The 25,440-nt window shown below is 46.7% G+C and overlaps 2 protein-coding genes across 4 annotated transcripts in view; one reads left to right on the top strand and one right to left on the bottom strand.

The window, feature by feature from the left end:
- DAGLB (diacylglycerol lipase beta) overlaps window positions 1–3,257 on the top strand; it is a 32,517-nt gene extending 29,260 nt beyond the window's left edge. For all 3 annotated transcript variants that reach the window (XM_061209006.1, XM_061209004.1, XM_061209003.1), the window contains one exon: window positions 69–3,257. In XM_061209006.1, coding sequence (XP_061064989.1) covers window positions 69–267 — 199 coding nt within the window. In that variant the 3' untranslated portion in view covers window positions 268–3,257. The remainder of the gene's footprint in view (window positions 1–68) is intronic.
- Window positions 3,258–3,684: 427 nt separating this feature from the next.
- Window positions 3,685–23,919, bottom strand: RAC1 (Rac family small GTPase 1). Its single transcript, XM_061209888.1, has 7 exons — window positions 23,841–23,919; window positions 23,469–23,733; window positions 14,584–14,655; window positions 12,015–12,132; window positions 6,420–6,482; window positions 5,507–5,666; window positions 3,685–5,310 (listed from the first exon to the last, which is right to left on the bottom strand). Exons 1-7 carry the CDS (start codon window positions 23,917–23,919, stop codon window positions 5,180–5,182), a joined length of 888 nt encoding a protein of 295 aa, XP_061065871.1. The 3' UTR covers window positions 3,685–5,179.
- Between the last annotated feature and the right edge of the window lie 1,521 nt (window positions 23,920–25,440).

Raw genomic sequence — 25,440 nt, 5'->3', positions numbered from 1 at the left:
CACCCGCCAGCGGCGAAGGGAGACTCACGGGGGTGAGGCTTGGAGATGCTCGGCTTTTCCTCTTTCAGGTGTTCCTGCTGTCCTGCTGCTCGGTATAGCGTGAAATGGTCACACGAGTCGGAGTTCAGCAAAATACTCATTGGCCCAAAGATGCTAACAGACCACATGCCAGACATCCTGATGAGAGCCCTGGACAGCGTGGTGTCCGACAGGGCCGCCTGTGTTTCCTGTCCGACCCAGGGAGGCTCCAGTGTGGACGTGGCGTAACCAGGGCAACTGGGAGCTGCTCGGGCCGTGGACACCGCTCTTGTTCCGACAGTGACTTAACATCGGAGTGAGTCCCACGATGCCCATACCTGGATGTCCATCGATCGGATTTCAGTGGTCTCCTAAATGACTGATTTGAGAAATACCTCTGACCACGATATTCACACAATCAGGAGCCAGGAGAGCACTGAGGTGACGGCCCCCCCGAGACTGAGCGGGCGTGACGCCCTTTCCTGTAGGCCTGCTGATTCCCGGGAGTCCCACAGCCAGGTTTAAGGCCCTAACGGATCTGTAGGCACCCGCCCCTCAGGCCACCTTTCCAGTGACAGGGTCCTGCCTTCCGAGTTGGCACACAGGTGTGCACTGTATTCTGCAAACTGGACTTTCCTGCCTGCACAAACTCCGTGTCAGTTGCGAGGGTGCAGGCTGGGGTTCTGTCCCGGGTGGCGCCAAGCGAGGGTCAGCCCTGGGCTCCGACTGGGGGTCAGACGAAACCAGGTCGGGGAAGCAAGCAGACTGCTGCGCCTGCCCTCCGAGTGCCCCGCTGCCTGTTCACACTGCTTGTTTCACCAGCCTCAGGGTGCTGGCCCGGTTCTCGTGGGAGATTCGCGGAGGTCGGCCAGTGGATGCAGAGCGAGTTAAAAAAAAAAAAAAAAAGCACTTACATATCGTGAGTGCCTGCACAGCCATGAACTCTTCCAGTGGGTGTTTCTGGGCAGGTCTATTTTACTGGGTAGTTTTACAACAGTCCTGTTTTAAACATCTTTTTTCTGTCCACTGTAAACAACAAAATGGAATCTTAAGTTTTCCTGGCGCTCTGGCTAAAGACTGAAGGTTGCCCAGGCGTCTGACTGCACTCCACCCCCGATCCAAACCCTGTAAAATGACAGTGATGGGATTCCTTTAGAAAGCATAAACCCACAAGGACGGGGGGAAGAAGAGACAGGAACAGGGAGATGGCCAGAGGTAAGCGGACTCCTGGGTGAAGTGGGGAAGGAAAGACAAGAATAAATCCGGTCTACAAACCAGATGGCCAGAGGTAAGCGGACTCCTGGGTGAAGTGGGGAAGGAAAGACAAGAATAAATCCGGTCTACAAACCAGATGCCCAGGCACCTCGGACCTGGGCGTGAAGCAGACAGCGGGGGACCGGCCAGAGTGACGGCTGGAAGAAATCTGGCTCCTCGCTTGCTTCAGGGTAGAGGGGGCGCTGGGCACCAGCGCAGTAGAACAACTCCTCCCACTTGGCTCCCAGAACCTTCAAGAAGATGCTCCAAGGAAATCAGACCTCTAGGGATACCTGCCCCCTCAGGGCCTAGTAGCTGTCACAGCCATACCACCTCAGCTTTTGAAAACCTGCAAAGCTCTCTGACTGAAATGCCGCGGTAACATCCAACTGCTACAAGTTTCGTTTCTAAACATAATTCCTGTACGTTCCTAGCAGCAGAAAGGAAAGCGATCTCCAGCACGTTGAACCACACTGCCCTGGCGTGACCCACCTACGTGCTCAGTGTCCGGTCTGCTTTTTAGTTTTCGGTGTTCAAGCACGAGCCAGGGATCGCCAGACACTTGGGGAACAAAGGACCAAAAGAAACAGACACGGGAGAAGCTTCAAACCCTCCCAGCTACATACAGCTTGGGAACAGAAAGAGTGCTGCAACCACAAAACTGATCCACAAGGCTGAAAAATAGTATTTAGGGAATAAAGAACTCCTGGACATGAAAAGTATAAAAAACGAAATCAAAAGCAGCTGGGAAAGGGATACCTGAATAATGGGAGACAAGCTTCCAGACAGAACAAGCCCACCAAGCACAGGGTATGGGAGACAAAGATCCACCCAGGACATGAAGACACAGGGCAGACCCCACAAGACGTGGAGATAAACGTACCGCCCCCTGCAGTGCAAACGGCCAAGACGACGGGAGAGCTGCCTTCAAGAAGCCGAACAGAAGTTATTTCCAGCCTGGAATTTCAGACCCAGCCAAAAAGCGTCAGGTTAGAATGAAGTTATTTTCAAAGATACAAGTGCTCAAAAACATAGCTCACCCACATACTCCTCAGGAAGCTCTTGGAGAATCTGTCCATCAAGGTGAGAAAGTAAATTAGAAAACAAGGAGTTAAGATGTAGAAAATAAAAGATCAACACGTAAGAGAAGTGGTGGTCAGAGGGCTCTGTGCCTTTAGGGAAATGAAAACTGATGAAACACATGATACGTCCGAATGTCCTGAGAGATTTAGACAACAGATGGAAAAGTCACAGTTAAGTTAATCAAGTACACAGAGAACAAATAAACTAGTACTCCAAAAGAAACCAAAGTTGTGCAGGAAAGGCAGATTCTGTTACTACATGGCTCAGCCCTGAGCGTTTACGTGGCAGTGGTAATGCAGACACTGAATATCAGCGCCAACCCAAACGACTGTACTGAAGGGGTGGGAAAGGTGTGTTGAGGCTGGGGTTACGGCTGGTTAAGAGCTACTGCATCCCCACCGGGGAGGGGACGTCGTCGGTGGTGGCTGGAACTGAAAATCCAACGGAGCACACAGCTTAGCCTGAGCCCCGGGGAGGGGAGGGGCTGACAGCTCAATCAGTCACCAATGGCCAGTGACTGAACTGAAGCCTCCAGAAAATTCGAAGGGACCTGGTTTGGAGAGCTTCCGGGTTGGTGAACATGTGGAGATGTGGGGAGAGCCGTGCACCCAGGGAAGCGCCCAGCCCTTCCTCCATACCTTGCCCTCTACATCTCTTCCGTCTGGCTGTTCCTGAGTTACATCCTTTTATGATAAACCAGTGATCTGGTAAGTAAAAGAGAAAAAAGCAAGCATATGCTTTAGACATGTGAAGACAAGTATGAAGAATTACCTAAGAGAACTCAAAATAGGTGCCTCTAGGGAGGGTGCGAAGGGGGAAGACTGCTGTTTTTGTAGCAAACCTTTAGATTTGGTCTTTAAACTGCATTATTTATCTTTGGTTAAAAAAAAAAAAAACTCTTCCAAGCAATAAAAAAGAAAATTTTTAAAACTGCTTCTAACATGAACTGTTGATAGTATAAGTTTAGGCTCCAGAAAGGATCTTAAAGTCATATCGTCAGTCTCCACCTTACCAGGCTGCCAGCTCGGGTTCCAACATCTGCATCTTCAGCCCAGAGCTCTGGCCCGAGATGCTGACACACGTCCCTGCGTGGACATCACGTGAGTCTCGCCAACATTCGCCAGGTCTCAAACCGAACGTCACTCAATGCCCCCTCTGTTTGCTGGCTCCTCCATCTTCTCCCCGTAGAGGGACCGCTCCCTGTCCCCCCCACCACGAAAACATGCGTTGGAAATGAACATCCAACGACCCAGGGTTTTACAGGGAGGCAAACAAACGCATACCCCAGCAGGTGGTTCCCCAAGCTCTCAAGAAGTCCAGTATTACCAATCATGATTCAAGGATTTATTAAGTCATACATGCAAAACATACTGCTAATCGCATTAGCAAAAGATCAATGTAAAAACACTCCACAATTCTGCAACTGTCAATTTAAAAAATTTTGTTCTAGTGGTTGAAAGGTCCAAGCTCGTATTCTTGCCAGTGGGTAAGTTGTACAGAACTTCGTTAGCACGAGCACGGGATTGACAGAACCTCACAGACCCCAAGGGACATCGTTAGGGCAAGGACAGGAAGCGTGTGCACGCTGTGAGGCAAGAGGGGGCAGTGTTGTTAGTCCAGGTGCAGTGTCGGTGATCCGCCAGGGTTTACAGTTTAAGAATATCTAAGTATTTTAGAAACTGTAAAGCTGCAACATAGGATTTTTACACCTAGTTACTAGAAAACCAAGGAAAGCACTTACTAGCTTTGGATAAGGTAACATGAAAACAGGAATGCACTTTTACTAATCTACAAAAAAATTTTTCTAATGCATATTCAGAACAATTTTATAATACAAGGAGGCATATTGCTCATTAAGAAGGGGTTCTATAAGAAAAGCACTTACTAAGTTAGCAACTATGAGAATGATGAGGTCAAAGATGGATTAAATGCCCACTTTCAGGAGGGATGGGCACGTGTAAGGAAAAGGAAAAGCTTAAGAAAACACTTACTGATAATACCGACCTTTCTTCATCATCTACTGCATTTGACAGAAATTAACCTTTTAAAACATTTACCCGTGACACTTTTAATAGTTTAATTATTACGTATACAATGTAGTGTAAATTAATCTCCATATTTTGTTAAAATACTGTCTTCATCCTCTGATCACAAGTGTTCCACACACGCCACCCAGCGCACCTGCGGCCAGAGCAGAACGCTTCATGGGAGGGAGCACGGGAGGAAGAGCTCTGTTCCAAATCTCACAAAAGCTAATACACTAATTTGTTTTAAAAATCTCACTACGAAATCAAAAAGACTGATCCAAAGAGCTGAGCTGTTACACTCGTTCGTTATGATGTACAGTGTTAGGTAGTGAACGTGGGCTGGCCAATCAGGATGCATTAAATGGCAGCGTTTCAGGAAGGAGGCTGTACTGCTCGTCGTCTGAACCTCATTAGCGAGCGTCTGCATCTCCTGCCTCAGAAGCTACAGTCTCTTCCAAAGGTCTTTGAACAGTTTAGTGCTTAGTGTTCTTAGCCCAACAATGCAACTTAGTTCACACGGTATTTTGGCAACTCTTAATCTGAGCAAGAATAGGGGCTTTGAAAAATAAGGCTTTAAGGAAGCTTGTCATTTTAGGGCTAAACTTTAATAGAATGTGAAAGTTTGAACTCTTACACTTTAAACAAACAAAACCTAGAAATTACTGATTGGTTCAAAACGGTTTTATGGAAAAACTAATCTGTAACAAAAACTTGGCATTGAGTGCGAAGGCTCCACCGTTTGAGCAAAGCGTACAAAGGGTCCTGGGGGACGGGACAGGCGGGAGGGGCCCGGACGTTCACAACAGCAGGCATTTTCTCTTCCTCTTCTTGACGGGGGGTGGGCAGAGAACCGCCCGGATAGCTTCATCAAACACCGTCTTGAGACCTCGCTGCGTGAGCGCCGAGCACTCCAGGTATTTGACGGCACCTGTGGGAAACACAGCCTCACCCTCAGATCAGCACGGGGGCGCCCCCCCCCACCCTGACATGGCACCGAGGGCCCTGCTCTGCAGGGTCCCAAAAGGCAAGCCAGACCCCGAGTCCACTTCCCCAGGCGGGACTGCAGCCTCCATCATGAAAATAAAAACGTGGGCAAAGCAGACATGACAATGGGGGTTCCATACCGATCTCCTTGGCCATGGCCAAGCCCTGCGGGTAGGTGATGGGTGTCAGCTTCTTCTCCTTCAGTTTCTCAATCGTGTCTTTATCATCCCTCAGATCAAGTTTCGTCCCCACCAGGATGATAGGAGTGTTGGGACAGTGGTGTCGCACTTCAGGGTACCACTAGGCACCAGCAGAGGAGGCAGTCAGCCTCTCCTTGGGAACCGCCCTCGCCTGAACTGTATCCACACAGGTGCCCAACTGCGTCAACCACCCACTTGGTCTCCGCGTCCCCTCGCCTAGCTCACACCCTCCAGAACCACCGACCGGCTGCGGGGTGTGCCCAGCCCGCCTGGAGCCCAGGACTCACGCCCCTACTGACAGCTCCACTTGTCCGGGAGAGAGGAGAGAGGAGAGAGGAGGGACGACCCCCACCCTCCCGCCCCCCGCAAACTACTTTGTTTTTGGCAAAACAGGCCAGGTTCTTAGGTCATCTCAAAATCCCTTACGTATTCAAGGATGAGAATAAAACTATCTGGACCCAGGTCTCAGCTCTACCGCCATTACCCCCACCAGACACGTCCCCGATCCCAACTGAAGGGCCTCTCACCCGTCATTTTCACTACGTTCATGAAAGATGCCAGAGTAGAAAGTATGGTCATTATTTTTATTAGACCGACTCCGAAGTGCTTCATTATTTTAACCAGGAACACGGCACTTCTGAATCAGACCTTGAGACTTTAGAACTCTGCATACTCAAGTCATGTACCTAAAAAAACTGATTACTTATGTAAAAAAATTACCTAAGTAGTAGAATTACTAAAATCAACTTAAATAACTGAAAGTTTCTATCAGTAAATGGTATTTTATTTTTTAATGCTTCTTCCTGAGAGTGATATTATATAACAAAATATTTTCCTAAAAAATCCCACTTACCTTTGCACGAACATTTTCAAATGATGCAGGACTCACAAGAGAAAAGCAAATCAAGAATACATCCTATAAAAAGAAAACACAGGGAGGTGTTCAGAAAATGGTCTTACAGTGAGGAATGCACTTTGCTTCCTGAGTGCTGCTGGGAGGGAAGCATGGGACCAGGGCATACGCTGCGCACCAGCAACCGTGGCGCAAGCCTTCTCCCCGACACCCCTGCAGTGTGGTCAGACGCTCCCAGACCAGAACCAGCACGTGAAGCACCAGTTACCAGTGAGAAGGGGAGTGGAGGACAAAATATGCTAGAAGTTACTCGAGGCTACAGAGAGACATCAAATTTAGACCCCTGGGAGGCCTCTTTTCCATCCTTCCCAACTCCCACTGGGAACTAACTTAATGCTCTGTTACTACACGGGGACGAGAACGAGTGTCAGGTCCTACGGCAATATTTCTATAAAACTTGGTTTCCGTCCATCAAAAGCAGATTCAAATTAAAAACTGTTATCCTCAAATGGTATGCTTTTCATTACGCTCCCATCAGAATCTTAAGTACAAACATTTTTAGATGGTCACTGGGTTCCAATTAAACTGCTTCTTAAAGAACTGCCGTCAGAGTCCCAGGCACAAAGCCAGGTCTCAAGAATTCACTAAACAGGCACGTCCCTCTGGGAGGGAGGACGATCTGGTATGTAAGTGGCGTCTTGCCAGCTGTCAGAGCTTCTCAGACCCAAGCAGGGCCTCCGGAAAACTTGCACCATATTGTGTAAAAAGTGAAATTTGGGACTTCCCTGGCAGTCCAATGGTTAGGACTCCACGCTTCCACTGCAGGGTGGGAAAAGTCTGATCCCTGGTCCAGGGAACGAAGATCCCGCATGCCACGAGGCGTGGCCAAAAAAGAAAAAGGGAAACTTAAATATTTACCCATATTAAAAAATGCCTAAGAGTTTCTAAAATGCTAGATTTATGAAACACTTTCCTGGAAAAAGGCAATTAGGCTACTCTGAAATGCACACAATTCCCAAGTTAACACTTTCGATCATCCAGCTGATATCTTGTACCTGAAAGGGAAGAAACATCCCACACAATAGCTTTTCGTAAATGACACTGAAAATGCTAGCACATGCACAAGCTTGTCCAAGAATCACCACAGCATCTCGGCACCTGGGCTGATCACAACATCTCAAAGCAGGGGTGGGTCAGCTCACCAGCGCCGTGCAGCCTCGCCCGACAGGCCCTGCACCGGACACCAAAGCGGGAGGAAGGAGGGCCCGCAGCGTGGTTAGTCCCGCTCCCGCCAAGCACTCGGGCCACGTGAGCTGCAAGGTAGAGCCTCCGCACTCCTTCCCCAACCAGCCTGGACAGGGGCCCTTTCACGACAGCCGCTCCTGTCCCCTGGGAGGGGGAGGAAAGCAGTTCACACACTGCTCCGATTCAGGCCAGTAGGCAAACTGTCAGGCAAAACCCCAACCTTGAGTGCGTTGAATATAAAAACACTCAAGGAACGTGAGGCTCAACAGGAAATCCTAGGAAAACTAAGTGAAATGAGAGAACAGATAAAGCTTGAAACTGAAGTCGACTGAAAGTTTTACATACGGCAATCGGCTTGTCTTTGCCCCTGGAGGGTATATCCTTACCATACGTTTCTCCAACCTAGTAATGCATGAGAACTTTGTTTGAGTTTAGTAAAAGGCGAGAAGAAAAATCAATATAACCAGTTACCTATTCTTCATCTGAATTTTGTCTCAACCCTCCCAAGGGATCTAAAAGCAGATGATGATCTAGCGGGTCTATAACGCCAGGCGCTGCTGAATCACTCCGTCACCCTGTGAAGGTCAGAGACGGTGGAGACCGAGGCGCGCCTTCAACCTGTGGTGGCACAGGAAGGTTCCTTCCCCAGCATGAAGCCCGTGGCTTCCGCTCAGCAAGGACGTGCCAGAGGCGTGTCCCACCCTCAGCGAGGGCGTCCATCAGCAACGACACACCTCTCAAAGCTCTCCGGCCAAGTTCTCAGACAGTAGCCCAGCTGGAGCCAACAGGAGACGCGGCCATCTGCACAGCAGGCCTCTCGGCCGAGACGCTGTCCAGGAAGGCGGCCGGGTGTGAGGGCTGTGACCTCACGGAAGCGCGGCTCAAATTCAGGGACCCGCTCTACTGAAAGGACAGCGCTGCTCCCGCCCCCCGTGTGCATGCAGGGGCCGCCCAGAAGTGACCACACTTCCAGCGTGTATCACTGTGCTTTCAATTCACTCCTCTGTTCCAATAAGAACTGAAGACTTGCTCTTCAGCAATAGAGAACCTGGAATTCTAGAATCAAGAGAAAGACAGGCGAGACAACTATTTTAATTTCATCTCACTCAAGCTTCTCCGATTTACAATTTAAAGCGAATGTTGAAGTTTCTCTAACTATCCTGATTTAATCTATGGGCTATTTTTGAAGCCTGGTCCTCCCAAGACCTTGAAGTGATGCCAAAGCTTCGTTGTGATACAGGGACTCATGGGGATCGGCCACAAAAACTCAGCTTCAAAATAGCCTTTAACCACATCTGTTCTACCCTTTTCCATCTTTCAGAACATCTTTCTGATGGAGAAGAAACATGCTTTCCGTCCTACGTTAACGTGACACCGTCCGCCTGTTCCTTCCTCTTCCTTCTGCCCCAGCCCAAACGCGGCTTGAAGAAAACGCCTCTAGCGCTTCTGACGACTAACGTCAAGCGTCCAGTCCCTCCCACCTCTGCTCTCCGACCTGACGCCCCACACGGCGTTCGCGCTGTCCTTCCGCCCTCAGCCCTCCTCACAGGGTCACTCCCGTGTCCTGGAGCGGCGTCATTCCTCCTGAGCTGCTGTCTTGGGTCTCAGGCCCATCTCCCCTTGGGTTTGAAGGCTACTCTCCCTCCGTGGCGGCCTGTCCTCCCCACACCAGACGCCCCTGGGTCTCCACCGACCTCGACTCCCGTGCCGCAGCCCGATCTCCCTCACAGGCCCCAAAATGACAGCAGCCCTTGGCGCTCCGGCCGGCCCGCCCGCCCGCCTGCCAGTGGAGCCATCTGCAAACGGACCAGCCTCTCCCAGGAGAATGAGGGGGCTGGACCTCACCGCTCCGAATGATGACCCCGTGCCCACCACCTTTTGGAGAACCAAGTGGAAACTACTGGTTTAAACAGTTTTAACTCAGCTACACAGAGGATGCCAGGATTAAATGACCACAGGAAACACATGTCTCTTTGTAGGTCACGAAGACCTGGAGAGTGGGGAGATCTTGGTATGAAATCATCCAGCTGGCCCTTCAGGAGTGGGTCAGGGCAGAGTCATGGATGAGCCACAGAAACAGGCCTGCGAACCAGAGACCGGGTTTCATTTAGTACAAAGTTCAGAGGTTTCTCTTTGCCAAGAAGAAATCCAGGTGCCAGCCTGTCACTTCCAGGGTCTGCTCCTCCTGGCAGGACAGCATGGCCCAAGGAAGGAGACCCTCCAGGCCCCAGCATCTCAGCACTTGGGGCGGCCCTCAGTAGCCAAGATAACCCTCTCGTCTCCAAAGGAGTCCAAGCAGGCACAGCTTTAACTGCTAGTTGGGTGCCCGCCCCTCTCTGCTCCTAAGCTGGCGAGGGGTGGGTTACACACTGCGGTGCAGGTCCACTGCCTTCCCCAGATGGGATGTGAAAAGTTCAAGTCCTGGCCCCGAAAGGACAACACCCACTTGAATTTCAGGCCTCACACACTACAGCCTGATTCAGTGTGTCACTTATCTAGGTGTTCTTCAGCATGCAAAGTGCAGATCCTGCCAAGTCACCTTGGACTTACTGCGACTGGCCGCCTCAGAGGAAGAAGCCGCACCCTGCCCTGGACCCCGCCCCCCCCGAGTCACAGCAGATGGTTCTCATTTCTCAGTAGTGACACACCGCCCTCCCAGATGTATCCAGTTGACTGGGGACTCCTACTCTACCACTCAATGCAGATGCCTTTGAAACCTGGACTCAGCAAGCACCCACTGGGGATAGAACAGTTTCCTAAACTATTCTACTGAAAAATACTGAAGAATTCAAACCATTTGGTGACTATGGGCTGATTTTTAATACGTAATCACAGTTAACTTTTACCTGGAGATTAACTGAGAAGCCAGCCAATTCAAGCCTCCCATTTTATGGTTTTGGTCTTTGTTTAGCACTCTTCCCAGAATTCAGCTAAAGGACAATCAGCAAAAATCCACAGCTCAAAGAAACTGTGCTTGGACTTCCCTGGTAGTCCAGTGGTTAAGACTCCACACGTGCAATGCAGGGGGTGCGGGTTCAACCCCTGGTCGGGGAACTAAGATCCCGCATGCCGCAGACCAAAAAAAGAAAGAAAGAAAGAAACTTGGCAATTCCTCTAGCAGAAAGCAAATGGAAAAGACAGTAAGTTTTGCCTGGAAAAAGCCGTATTTCAAAAACAAAAAACAAGATTTGGGTAGACTAGGACTAATTAACTCTTCACTCACACTCCCCCCCAGACCAAAGTGATAATTAAATCAGTGCAAGGGCAGAGGCCTGCCTTCTCTGGGATGTTTCCCTGACCCCAACCCCTCTGGCTGTCCGGCTTGCTGAGAGCAGGTCCGGCATCTTCCTCTCCTCTGGATGCAGCTCGGAACCGAGGGCCTCCCCACATCTACCAGCACAGCTACACAAACACGAGGAGGAGTCCCAACAGCAGCGACACGCCCAGGGCTGTTCTGCGTGCTCTACGCTCTACATCCATCCTCATCCAGCCCTGCGAGGAAACGGGGCAGGACTAGAGGTGAAGAAACCTGCCCGGTCACACGGTGAGGAAGGGGAGGGCGGAATTTGAACCCAAGGAATTCGCTCAACTGCCTCTGTGCAAACTGCCCTGGCCACTTAGTCACTAACTCTCCAGAGCTGTTTTAAAAAGCACTTTTAAAACAAAGAACAGACATGTTACAAGAAGCAAATGATACAAGTAAGACAACTGCTTATTGAGAGAAAAGTGGCTTCTGACCATGTCTCCACCAGCTACAGCTCCACATAATGAGCTCTGGTAACGAGACGAGCTACTAGCAGATACGCAAGCAAACCCAATCTAACAGTTTTCTGACTGGACACAGTGGACACGTGTTTATAAAGCTAAAACCTCAATCTACATTGAGAAGATTTAGGTACTAAAGCTGCAAAAAACGAACATGTATTTTATAGAAAAACAGTATTAAACCTGTAAGATTAGTTACTAACTTGATCTGAAGAAACCTTAATCTTCACTGCTTAATTTGATTCTGTGGTACAAAACTGTCACAAAGCAAACTAATCTGGAAACTAATTGCTCTTAAAACTATTTAGCCAAAACAAAACAGTACCTATTTCACACGGCTGTCCTAAAACTACACAGAACAATGTAAAACGCACAGCGCCATAGTTAATAACTGGTAATGCTCAAAAAATAAAAACAAACAAAACCCTGGTTTGCATCTAGGCAGATATTCACTATTGAACTAATTTAACATTATTACTCGATATACCCAGAAGACGGCAATATAAGCAAATCCAGAGGTGATATGAATTAATTAAATAATCAGGAATTGCGAAGGACAAACTACACATCAGTCGTGCTCCTTACCGTCTGCGGATAGGAGAGGGGGCGCAATCGGTCATAGTCTTCTTGTCCAGCCGTATCCCACAAGCCCAGATTCACCGGTTTTCCATCCACCATAACATTGGCAGAATAGTTGTCAAAGCTGTGGAACAGAGTGAAAATGGTTAGCCTCCAGCCGTGCAGCACAAGGCACAGACCTGGGAGCTGAGTGGCGCCCAGGCTGGGGTCGCAGGGGCAGAGAGCCGAGGAGGCCGAGGCAGGCCCAGAGGCGGCCAGGCCAGCAGATGCCCAGCCCCGCCTGCAGGTGCGCGGCGAGGCCTCCCGAGAGCTGAGAAGCAGAGGGAAAACGGGAACTGGAGTGTAAGGGAAACAAAGGCAGCACTTGAGAAAAACACCCGAGAAACAGGAACAAGCTACTAAATTTAACCAAAACAAGTCGCTGTCAGCAATTAAAACCTGCTTTCCTTTAATGAAGAAAACATTAAGGTTTTTCTCCCCAGGAAGAAATAAAGTATAAAAATAATCCCTCTTTCAAACCCCACGTGTTGACTTTTCCATGTACACGTGTGAGTCATTCTCAGGGGGCACGCCAGGACGGCTGCACTGGCACTGTTTCCAGAACACCCCCCCACACAAGCTGAGCCTTGGTCATCCACCCTGCGACCAAAGTGCAGGGTAACACAAAGCAAACTGGATCTGAGAAGCTATTGTGTAATAACGTTTTCAAAGTGAGTTCACACAGGTATTTAAATTAATTTGAGGCTGCTACACACAAATTAGTTTAACTATAAGAGGAGGAAGCCTAGAAGGCCTACAGGCTGACAGGGGGAAAATAAGGTTGACATTAAAAAATTACGGCGAGTACCATGGAGTAGCTCATTAAAATCTGGCATCACAAGGTAAACCAGGGCAAGTGCCAAGCAGAATACAACATATCAGCCTTTAAAATAGAATTCCAGAATTAATTTTTGCATACTTAAGACTAAAACTTAGGATCTTACTACACTGTGACAGCTAAGTCATGGTCTGAGTAAGTTCCACTGTGATTTATAAAAGTTAATGACCAAACCAGCTTTCATAAAGAAAAGGTCTCATATGCTGTATTTCTGCTTCAGCGGGAAGATGATAGATTATTCAATAAACGGTACTGGGACTTTTTTTTTTTCAACCTGTGAAGAAGAATCAGGCTCCTGCCTCATACCATACCAAAAAATAAACTCTAAATGAATGAAAAATAAAAACTTCAGCTACAAAAATCCTACAGAACATTTTTAATAAGACATTAAACTCAGGGAAAAGGCAGAATGGCATGTTTACATAAAAAAGCAGAGGACACCATAACAAAGTTCAAAGACAAGTGAGAGACAGAGGGATAAATATTTCTCATACACACAAGTTCCATCAGTAAGAATTTTCAGTGGAAAAACAAGCAAGGGATTTCAAAAGGCAATTCACAGAAGACTATTATACACGGACAGTAAACATTCAAAAGATTTTAACCTCACCGGTGACCAGAAATGCAAATGATGAGGTCACTTTTTTCAACTCATGTTAACCACAGTATGTGTGAAGGGGGTGTTTCCGTCACAGCTGCTCAAAGTGACAGCCTTTGGAACAGCAACTGTGTAGCATCTATCACAGTGTCAAGTGTCCGTTCCTTCGCTTTGCCACAGTTCCTCTAATTATCTATCACATGTGCACAAAGACACGTGCAATGACGTTGAGCCAGCCCTGTTTGCAATGCCAAGTGACCAGTGGTTAAGTCCGCTACAGCACTTCAGTCAGTAACAGCTGTTAATGATTTAGCTCTAGCTACATGTGGAGATTAAGAAAGTCCCCACCATAAATTCAGGACAGTGTGATCCCACTTATATCAAAACACACACAGGACACCGAGATGTGCCTGTTGTGTCTGAGGGGGTGAGCACAGTGGGAAGTGAGGCGTTTCCTCTCCACCAGCACCGCAGCCATGAGGACAGAGCTCCCGGCCACAGGGCGGTGCGTGATGAGGCTCCCTGGTAACCCCATCATCAGAAAAGCACTTTTCCACCCCCGCCCAATTCTGCTGCCAACAGGGAATTAGCAGCTCAGTAGCTGATTCCGTCCTCCCATCCGTCCCCCCACTCTACACCCCACCATGCACATACACCCTGGTTTCAATTCCAAAGCCCAATAACTCAACAGTGACATGTAACCGTCGGATTACTCGCCAGAAAAGGCCAATTAAAACATAATGGAGTATTTTGTTCCAGTTCCTTGACCCTTCACACAAAGAGCCCAGAAAGCCAAACTTATCCGAAACTCTTATATTATCCAGTCTCTGTACTTCACAGTTGGTTTAACCTTCACTTCCTGAATATCTAAAAACCAATTAGGAAAGCTGTGTGCTTCATCACTGTGCAGAAACTTTACGTGAGATTAAGTATTTTTTAAAAGTCCAAATACCTTATAATGAGACCTCAGTGATTGAGAGGAAAATTAATCACATCTGTTTGCATAAGGATTAAGAAAGGCAGAGCAGAACAAAGGTCAATAGAATCCAAAGCAACATATCACAGACAAGTTGATTTCCAGTTTAACTCAGGATACTTACACAGTGGGGATATACTCTCCAGGAAAGGCATTGGTCGTATAACTGATCAGGAGGCAAGTTTTACCTACAGCTCTAAAGAGAGAAAAAAATGGTGTAAGTTGCTTAGTCAACATGAATGCAGTCTTAGATTTCATTATTTGGTGAAAATAACTTACAGAAAAATCAAGAAGTATACATTGAGTACTTAGCCCTAAACAGTGTCTATAACCTTTTATTTAACACTACACATAGTTTTATCCTGAAATTTAAAGTAAACAAACTAGAACTACTCAGAAAGGCAGAGTCCAGAGGCTTCACGCACTGTTTTGGCTTTAGGTATTAGCCCTAGTCAAGAAATACTTGTTAATAAGCACAAGGTGGAACAGGAACAGTATTTTAAATTGATTGACTGATGGCTGTGTTGGGTCTTCGTTGCTGCGCACAGGCTTTCTCTAGTTGCGGCGAGTGGGGGCTACTCTTCGTTGCAGTGCACGAGCATTTTGGTGACTTCTCTTGTTGCGGAGCACGGGCTCCAGGCGTGTGGGCTTCAGTAGTTGTGGCATACAGGCTCAGTAGCTGTGGCGCACGGGCTTAGTTGCTCCGCAGCATGTGGGATCTTCCCGGACCAGGGATCGAACCCGTGTCCCCTGCATTGGCAGGCGGATTCTTAACCACTGCACCACGAGGGATGTCCCCGGGAAAAGTATTTTTAAACTGAAAGTCTCTTCTGTGAAGATCCCTAGAAGGCTTTCATCCAAGAATCTGCAAATCTATCCTCAAATTATTTTGATGAATACTAATATGCAAACATAGCTTTCCTCTCCAGCTTCCATTTTGTTGCTAAGTAATATATTTTGCTTCCTCCGAGTGGCAGCTCAAATCCCACCACCTTCCTAAAGCCTTCCCTCTGGCCATCAGTGACAACTGTTCTCTAAAGAGAGTGCTTAGTCACCAACCACCACACACAACTGCTCTCACTTTAATTCATCTGCATTCACGTGCCACCTTGCCACATCCTCACATCCCCCATAAACTTTTAGAGCAGCTAACACATTACGTTCCAGACATATTAATTAATGGCTCAGGGACGCTGGAGTAAACTTCCCAAACAACTGCAAAGAGGAGAAGTAACAGAGAAGAGTGTAGAAATACTCCCGAGACAGGAGGGCCTCCCGCACAACTGGAAGCAGATACAGTGTGCCAGGGTGGTGATGAAAGTCTCCCAACCACCTGAAAATTTTTTCAAGGGGATATCACCTAAAAATTAAGACGATCACTGCACCAGTAGCCAACACACGTTCTCCAAATTTTACAACATTAACAGGGTGGCTTCAGGGCCTTCTCAGAGTCCCTGGCCTCCCAAGGGCTCACCAAATAAATGCTCCTTACACGGGCCCATCTCCCTGCTGTCCCCTGTTGGCTCACCAAGGTCACGAGACACACTGGAGTTCTGAGTCGAAAGATTTTGTTGTTCAATCTCAACTACTACTATAAATTAGGACTCACCATAAAGAAGTTAAGTGCTTTTCTATTTTCCTTGCACTCTTAGCAAAAACCTCTCAACAAGAGCAGATTACAGGCCCAGGCGGTCTTGCCAATACTTGCTGCACTCAAAACATTATCAAGGCTTAACAAAAGCTGGAACTCCCTCACCCCAAAGACCTCATAGTCAAACATGACATCATCAGGAGCTAGCGTCCAACTACTAAAGGCTTTCTAAACAGAAATGACTCAATAGCCATACATTTTGTTAAAAGCTTAGAATGTTAAAAAAAAAACAAACCTGAATGAGTAGGAGTCTGAGATATCTGAAGTCATTGTCCCGGATGTGCGACCCATAGCCAACTCTACCACTTACTGGCTGGAACTGTTTAAGTTTCAACTTCCTTATGCCTCAGTTTTCTCAATTGTAAGATGGATGCAAAACTACCAACTCCATCACCAAACTATTGTGAGCATTAATGCAATTTCAATCTATACCAACAAATTGGGTGCTATGCCAGAAGTACACTAGGTGCTAAAGATACTGCAATGAACAAGATCTCATGGAACTTATGCAGTTATTAAACTAAAAAATGAAAAATACAGTCATTACATAAAATTATAGGTGTGATAAGTGTTACTAAAGATGCTCTGGAAATTTACAGCAAAGGGATCTAACCTAGTCTTGGGGGCAGAAGAGGCAGCAATGTCATTGAGACTGATGAGTGGGGACACAGCAAGGAGGAACATTCTAGGCAAACGCAACAGCACATGGGGAGGCCCAGACTACAAGAAGCCCAGTAAAACTGAAGGACGAAGAAAGAAGGGGGAAGTGGCAGAGGGAAATCTGAAGAAGTTGTCCTCTCTTCTCGTTAAGGGCCTGGAACTTGATCCTACTTGGGAAGTAACAGAGGATTTTAGTTGCCGAGAAACCATTAGATTTGCATTTTTATAAGAAGCCTCTGATGACAGTGTGGAAAGAGGACCAAAGAAGCTGAAACTGGAGGCTGAAAACAAGGAAGCAGCTGCCACTGTGTTCCAGGAACCAGCCCTGGTGGCCTGGACCGTGGAGGGGGTTTCAGGGTGCAGAGAAGTGGGCCACTCCAAGAGCTACCGAGACGTGGGGAAGAACAAGCGTGGCTTGGCAAGGGGCTGGATGTGGTAGCTGAGGAAGAGAGTGGACTCTAAGGTCATGATAAGTGAATCTCTTTGCAAAATTACAAATGTTGCGGTGTAAAAATGTTAATAGTTATTGCCTCTTAATGTCAAAGATAAGAAGCTCTAAAAGTTTTAACTGTTATGTTAAAATATCAGTTTCACTTCAAGACCCCGTCCTAAGTCTCTCCTGTATGTATGAGGAACAAAGCCATCACTATAAATACCAGCAACTGTGTTTTAAATGCTCCAAAATTTCTTTTCCTGAAACTCCACCTTCAGCTGAGGCTTCATCTTTTGAAAGGTTTAACTGTAAAGAATTCTACTGGCATCACCTAATAATAAATGAAATTTTATTACCAATCATCATTTGCTAAAAAGCTGTATTCTATAAGAAAATTAGTAAAGTATAAAATTCTGACTTTTTAAATAAGTACATGTCCAACTTTTGATTTAAATGTTTACTTAATTTTAAAAAACAGATAAAAAGCAAAGGTTATTCACCTCCCATTAGTGTATTTACTCACCGCTTTTAAACACATTCCATAAATAAATGCTAGAGGCCAAAGTTAACATCGGCTCAGACAAAGTCACAGCTTTTCCCCACAGAAAGAATGGAAGCAGTTATTTGGTCAGTCTTGACTGATGCTGCTGCATAATTTCTGGAAGTTACTATTTGCTTTGGAATTTCCAATTTTATATATTTAACTACTCGGTTCGGTCTCTTTTTAATCTTTGAAAGATGCTGTAACTCTAGAAAGTGAACATGAGTCTACTAGAAGAACATTCACATAAACACATTTTTTTTTTACTTAAGAAGTATCTTACTTGTGATAAATAATCGCAACTGTTACTAGTTCTTTTACGGGTTACAAAGTTGACAATGTAGATAGAAAATATTTATTTAAGTTTTAAGTGACAGTGAGTCATCACACAACATTTTAATCTAACGGCAACTGAGCACATTTTTTTAACCTATCTGTGCTTCTGCTCTATCTTGTAGAAATAATCAAGACCAAAGCCGGTAAATTATGTTCCTACTATGTCCTTTATTTTTCCATTAGGAGAACCTCAAGGAAAACCTTTGCTTAAAAAATTTTCGTTAAACTTCAGTGTTACTTCCTGAAACCTATAAACCAAAACTTAAAAGCACATAAAAATCGATAAATCTAGAAACACTGGCAATTTCCTCACGTTAAAAAAGTAAGGGATGGGGCTTCCCTGGTGGTGCAGTGGTTAAGAATGTGCCTGACAACGCTGGGGACACGGGTTCGAGCCCCAGTGCAGGAAGATCTCACATGCCGCGGAGCAATAAAGCCTGTGAGCCACAACTACTGAGCCCACGTACCACAGCTACTGAAGCCCATGCGCCAGAGCCCTTGCTCTGCAACAACAAGCCACTGCAATGAGAAGCCCTCGCACGGCAACGAAGAGTAGCCCCCGCTCGCCGCAACCAGAGAAAAGACCGCGTGCACAGCAACGAAGACCCAATGCAGCCAAAAATAAAATAAATTTTTAAAAAAAGGTAAGGGATGGACTTCCCTGGCGGTCCAGGGGTTAAGACTCTGTGCTTCCACTGCAGGGAGCATGGGTTCGAGCCCTGATGGGGGAACTAATAAGATGCCACACACACCACCCGGAGCAGACAAAAAAAAAAAAAAAAAAAAGAAAGAAAAGAAAAAAGTAAGGGATCCAGGAAACTCAAAAATAAGATTCTGCATTGCCTTAAAAAAATAAAAAAGATAAATTGATCTTAGTAGGACAGAAAAACCAGATTTCTCCAATGACTACTGTAAACCAAAATAAGGAGCCTGTATTGCTGTCTAAAAGTACCTAGATCTTTTTTTCCCCAGTTTTATTGCAGTATATTTTACATACAGCACTATATAAGTTTAAGGCGTTTAACAATGATTCAACTTATATACATCATGAAATGATTACCACAATAGGTTTAGTGAACATCTATCATCTCTTAAAGGTACAACATTAAAGAAATAGAAAAAAAATTTTTTTCCTTGTGATGAGAACTCTTAGGATTTATCCTCTTAACAACTTTCATCTATAACATACAGCAGTGTTAATTACCTTTATCATGTTGTACGTTACATCCCTAGTACTTATTTATAACTGGAATTTTGTTCCTTCTGACTCCCTTCTAATTCCCCCTCCCCTAACCCCTAAAAGTACCTAGGATCTTAAGAACAAATTAATAGAATGTAGTGGAATGTGAATTATAAGTATCAAATATATATTTATACTTATTGCATTAATGAAAGACCCTGAATGAAAGTCCTCAATTTATGCCAAGAAATGGGTTTTGGGGACTTCAGTTATACATTTACTGAAGACACCAGGCCTTCAGTAAATGTATAACTACACAGAGAGTAAGTTCAGAAAATTTATGGATTAATAGAGCAATTCAGTGCTACAAAAACACAAAACCCTAACTGAAATTCTGATGTTCTGCCACCAACAGGGGACATTCCAACCAACTTACAGAAAGCCAGTCATAATCAGCATTGCAGGCTTCAAAAAGTTCAGATTCTCAACACTGAAGTTACTAGAACACTCAAGGCTGAAGATGCCACCTACGATAGAGTTCAAATCTGAAGCAGCCGTTACTCCAGACTGTCCTTCTAGAACCACCAAGCCTAACCCTGGGATAGCTGATTATATGGGTCAGCTAAAGATGCAGAGTTCAAAACCAAGAATTTATATCTGTGTGTCACCCCCATTCTCCTTCCAAAATCAACTTCTGTATCATATCCTCTTAAACTACTGCCCCCAAATGGGAACATGTTCCCATGTGATAAAGCAAATAGAGCAAACTGTTGATTACAGAATCTAACTTTTCCATGTTTGACATTTTTCACATTAAGATGCTGCAAGAAAAAATTCCGTCTGGTGACATGTGGTAACTGCCCTGGTAGCAGGATCCCTGGTAAAACATCTCCTTTCTAGGAAGACTACAATTCTAAGTTAGAGCTACCTGATGATACAGAGGTGAAAAAGTAGGAAGTACAAAGACATTAACTGATTAATGCAAAAGACAGATTATAAAGGGTGGCTTTAAGGTTTCTAAAAATGGACTCCTGATACTCCTTCACTGAACCCAACCCCAAACTTTTAGCTGGAATTATCACCTGAAATTAAAACAACAACATCAACAAAAAACACATTACACAGAATTTTACCAACCAAGATCAGATTCAAATACTAAACATAAATTTGGAAGGCAATGCAGAAACTTGAACTCATGGATCACGCCATTACTGCTTGTTCAGTGGAAGTAGGCAGGAGCTGGTGTACATTCCTATCAAGATGACATCATGGAAGGCATTTATCATGCTCAACTAAAAAAATTCCTGGACAGCAATGTCTAAATCGGACACTGGGCTGGAGAGACCACTAGCGCCACCTGGAGTGAAATGGGGGGCGGGGGCTCAAGTCACTCACCCCCAGCCTCCCAGTCAAGCAAAGCCGAAACAACGCACAATTAAAAGTGGCTGTTCAGGACCTCCCTGGCGGTCCAGTGGTTAGGACTCTGCGCTTCCACTGCAGAGGGCACGGGTTCGAGCCCTGGTCCGGGAAGATCCCGCATGCCTCGGAGCAGCTAAGCCCGTGTGCCACAACTACTGAGCCCGCGTGCTGCAACTACTGAAGGTCGCGCGCCTAGAGCCCGTGCTCCGCAACAAGAGAAGCCACCGCAATGAGAAGCCCGTGCACCGCAACGAAGAGTAGCCCCCGCTCACCGCAACTAGAGAAAGCCCGTGCATGGCAACGAAGACCCAATGCAGCCAAAAATTAATTAATTAATTTTAAAAAAACCAATGTCAGAGGCAGAAGCTAATTTCTAAAAAAAGAAGAATATAGGCTAATTGGTGCTAATTATAATACAGTTACGACAGAGCCTTTAACCAGAATTCCCAAAAATATTTTTAAAATAAGGAAGCCTCCAATTTGTGGACTCTCAACCAGTTTGCCTTCCCTGCTTAAACTGCCCCTAATTGCCTGAAATTCCACATTAAGCAACTTTCACGCCACAAAATTTAGACCCGCACTTACAGCTTTACCGATTTTTTAATAAAACATTCCCACCAGGAATATAGCTTATTCAGATAAAAGCAGGAAAATATTTTTGATGGAAAAAGTATATATCTAGATTTTTCACTTAAGCCTTGTCTGCTACATGTTAGCCCTGATTTAAAGTAATACAGCTCAATTTTTTCCGTAAAGGTACATTTCACTTCTAATGTCAACATCAATGTCAAATACAGTACTAAAAAACTGACAGAAAACTCCAGGTCACCGTGTTTTACGCCTAACACTCCTTCCACAGAACCTAGCAGTGCCTCAGAGTAATAGAAACAGCAATAATAATAAAAATACTGGCAGCTGGCACTCACTAAGCACTCAGTAGGGGCCAGGCACCTGTGAGGCACTTAATATCCAGCATCTTGTTTAATCCTCACAATTTCCCCTTGAGGCACCTCTCTTGGGGGATGAGTGATATGCTCAGGGTTTCCCCATAAGTGGTGAGGTGGGGATATGAAGGAAGGATCCAGATCCCACAGTAGGCATTCAACAAGTATTTGACTAGATAAACAAGCCAAGGCAAACAGTAGAGGTCCATAGTCTCTAAGTATAATTAAGTAAACTGAATATATCTGCTGTGCTTATGTTTTTAAATTTTTCAAATAAGAATATTACATTCTAGGATTAGATAATGGATTATCAGCAATATGACTTAAAAAAAACTAGTATGTATTACTGATTCCGCATTCTTAATTTTTAAAGGAAATTCAGATAATTTAAAATGTTCCTAAGACAGTGACATATGCTCAGTTAATTCAGCAGCAAAAGGATCAAAACTTCATTTAAATGAATTTAGTGATTTCACTGTTAAACCAATTAACTGAACATTTTCCCCCAAATTAAAGCTTTCTTTTAAAGGGTTAAAAAAAAACCACAAAACATACTATACATATTCCTAAATAGAAACTTACAATTTTTAACTATATAGACAGAACTATGAAGTGTCAATAATCCTTCACATTTGTGAGCCTGACAAATCATACAGAGGGCATCTTTTTAAAAAAATCAGTTGTCTGATTGTCCTTCATGGATCTGAATTAGTTACAGAAACAAGTCAAATGTCTAATTTACAATGATCTAAAGAAACCGAGAACTCATAAATTCATCGAGAGGCATAAAAGCAAACCAGCCCTTATAACAAGTTTAGGGTACAGGGATGCCAGAACTCTACGACTTTACAAGACTCCAAATAGGTACCAGTTGCATTCTGACTTTGCTTGCAACTGGTAGTAATTCTTGGAGCTTCCTTGTTAACGCTCCTGTACTCGAGCCACGCTGAGACGCACGATTTCGCTCGGATTACACTGAGATTCTTGTTTCCAGGGGAGGAAAAAACTGCCTAAGACAAGTCTTCCTTTAGGGCCGGGAACCACCACAGACAGTAGTGAAAAGAACGGCCTTGAGTCACAGGGCGGCCCGGCTCAGGGAGGCTAGGCTGTTCTGCTACATCCCAAACCTTAACGCAGGAAGCGAAGGCCAGCTTTTTCTTCTTTTCTTTCTTTCCTTTTTTTTTTTAAATGTATGACCACACCACGTTCCGAGAAAGGAACCGTCTTAAGCACACCCAGCTCCTCGCAGCTAGAAATCCTAAAAGTTTCCCCACCTTAATAGCAAACAGAGAGTCCCTTAAAAAATCAGAAAAGTGGCTTAAGTACAAGCGGAAGGCACCCCCTGGCGAATCAGTTTAGGATCCACCCCCAACCAGCCCGTGCACATATTCCTCCCCTACGACCGAGCTGGGACCGCCGGGACCCACGAAAGGTCTCAATGAAACTCGAGAGGTTAATGGGAAAATCAAGAGGGGGTCCTTTTTTAAGAAAGGCAACTCCCTAAACCCACCTAAACTACAGGCAAACGAGGGAGGGTGGCGGCCCGGGGCGAGTTCTGCCGGGCGGTCAGCGGGCCGGAGAGAAAGCGGGAGGGTGGAGTTCACTTTCCCTCCGGCCGCCGATCGCCGACCCCTCCCTCCTCCCCCCCCCCACCAAAAAAAAAAGCCGGAACCAGGCCCGCGCCGCCCGGTCCCGGGGAGGGTGGCGGCCCACGCCCCCCGCCCCGCGCCCCCCGCCCGGGAGAGGCCCGGCCAGGCCCCACGCCAGCCCGCGGCGCCCGCCCGCCCGCCAGGTCCCTAACCTCGGCCCCCGGCCCCTGACCCCCGGGCCGGCCCGCGCACTCACCCGTCTCCCACCACCACACACTTGATGGCCTGCATCTGGGCCGCTCTCTGGGCCGCGGCGGCGGCGGCGGCCGGGCGCTGAGGCGAGGAGCGGAGAGCTCGGGGCGCGGCGGGCGGGCGGGCGCGCGGCTGCGGGCGGCGGGGCGCGGGGTGCCGGGGCCGCTGTCCACGCCGCCTTGCCCTCCGCCGATGGGAAGCCGGAGCCCAGCAGCAGCCACCACCCAAAGCTGGGGAAAACTGCAGAGAAACAGGAAATGGCCGCTCCACTCACATCCGGCCTCCCCTCCCCCGCCCCGGCGCCGCCGCTCCCAGGCTCCGGGGCGGGGCCACTCCCGCCCGCGCGGCTCCCGGGGTTCCTCTAGGCTTCGGGGACGCTCGGGAGCGCTCGGGAACGCTCGGGAGCGCTCGGCTCCGGCCTCCGGGAGCCGGGCGCGGGGCGGGCCGCCAGCCATCGTTGTGCGCTCCGGCCGCGGTCCTGGCCCCGCCCCGCCCGCCCAGGTCGGCCTCGAGGGGGGCCCTGGCTTCCAGGTGCCGGCTCCGCGCGCCCGCGACCAACTCCTGTCGGAGGCCGCCCAAGGGGTGGACTTCTGTTCTTTGTGATCCCCATAACTTAGGTTATGACAAGGCCTTCTAGAAAATTCGCAACCTAGAACTATAAAGAAAAGACCATACACGGTACCATTAATCAGAGATAACTAATGTTCATTCAGACAAAAATAGGTTGAACTTTCCTCCTTTGCATATGCATTTTCTAGTTATTCTTAATTATTTTTATTTTTTAAATTAATTTATTTTTGGCTGCGTTGGGTCTTCGTTGCTGCACACGGGCTTTCTCTAGTTGCGGTGAGCAGGGGCTACTCTTCGTTGCGGTGCGCTGGCTTCTCATTGCGGTGGCTTCTCTTGTTGCGGAGCACAGGCTCTAGGCACGCAGGCTTCAGTAGTTGTGGCTCGCGGGCTCTAGAGCACAGCCTCAGTAGTTGTGGCTCGCGGGCTCAGTAGTTGTGGCTTGCCGGCTCTAGAGTGCAGGCTCAGTAGTTGTGGCGCACGGGCTTAGTTGCTCCATGGCATGTGGGATCTTCCCGGACCAGGGCTCGAACCCGTGTCCCCTGCACTGGCAGGCGGATTCTTAACCACTGCGCCACCAGGGAAGTCCCCTTAATTATTTTTAATGCGTTGAGCGTTTACTATGTCCTACTGATTTGCACCAAGTTCTGGAGATAATGTCCTCTTAGCAGACCATTAACGTGAGAATATTTTGGTATATCTCCTCCTAGTTACATCTGTATATATATAATGAACATGTTTTTAAACAAAATCGGGAAATCATGCTGAATCATTGTTAGAACATTTTTCATGACTGCTTACTTTTCATTCCATTATGCGCATGTGCCTTAATTTAACCTATTTCTCTATTATCAGACAGCCGATATTTCCCTATTTGAGAAAGAATGCTGGGATGAACATGTATGTACAAGAATCTTTGTAGCTTTATTTCTTTAGACTGCATTCCGCCAAAATGGAGTTACTGGGTTAAAAGAGGTGAATGTTTTTTAAAGCTTTGATACATGTTGCTGCCATGCCCGTCTGCAAGGTGATAACCAGCTCACACTCCCCTTACCCTGTTTAAGAGTGGATCGTCCAGAGGAGTTATTTCCAATAATATTTTCATCTCGTAGGTCTTCTCTTCCTGTAACTCATTCAGTTGTTCAGTATTATAGCAATTTTTCTGAAATCAGACCTTTTCTATACAATTTTTTTTTAAGCATTTTTGTCTTGCAATTATTTCAAAACAAACGTTTCCAGAGCAAAGGGCATCTCTTCTTTGTTCATTCAGATCCCCCTTGAAGGCCTCTCTCACCTTCCGAGATGGCCCACACACTGTGTGTGGAGTGTGTATCTCCCTGAATAAACCTTCCTTCACTTTACTGTGGCTCGCTCTTGAATTCTTTCCTGCACAAAGCCAAGAACCCACA

Source organism: Eubalaena glacialis, chromosome 13, assembly GCF_028564815.1.
Source record: "Eubalaena glacialis isolate mEubGla1 chromosome 13, mEubGla1.1.hap2.+ XY, whole genome shotgun sequence".
NCBI lineage: Eukaryota > Metazoa > Chordata > Mammalia > Artiodactyla > Balaenidae > Eubalaena > Eubalaena glacialis.
The sequence above is the reverse complement of the archived record's forward strand: the minus strand, read 5'-3'. Positions and strand labels throughout refer to the sequence as shown.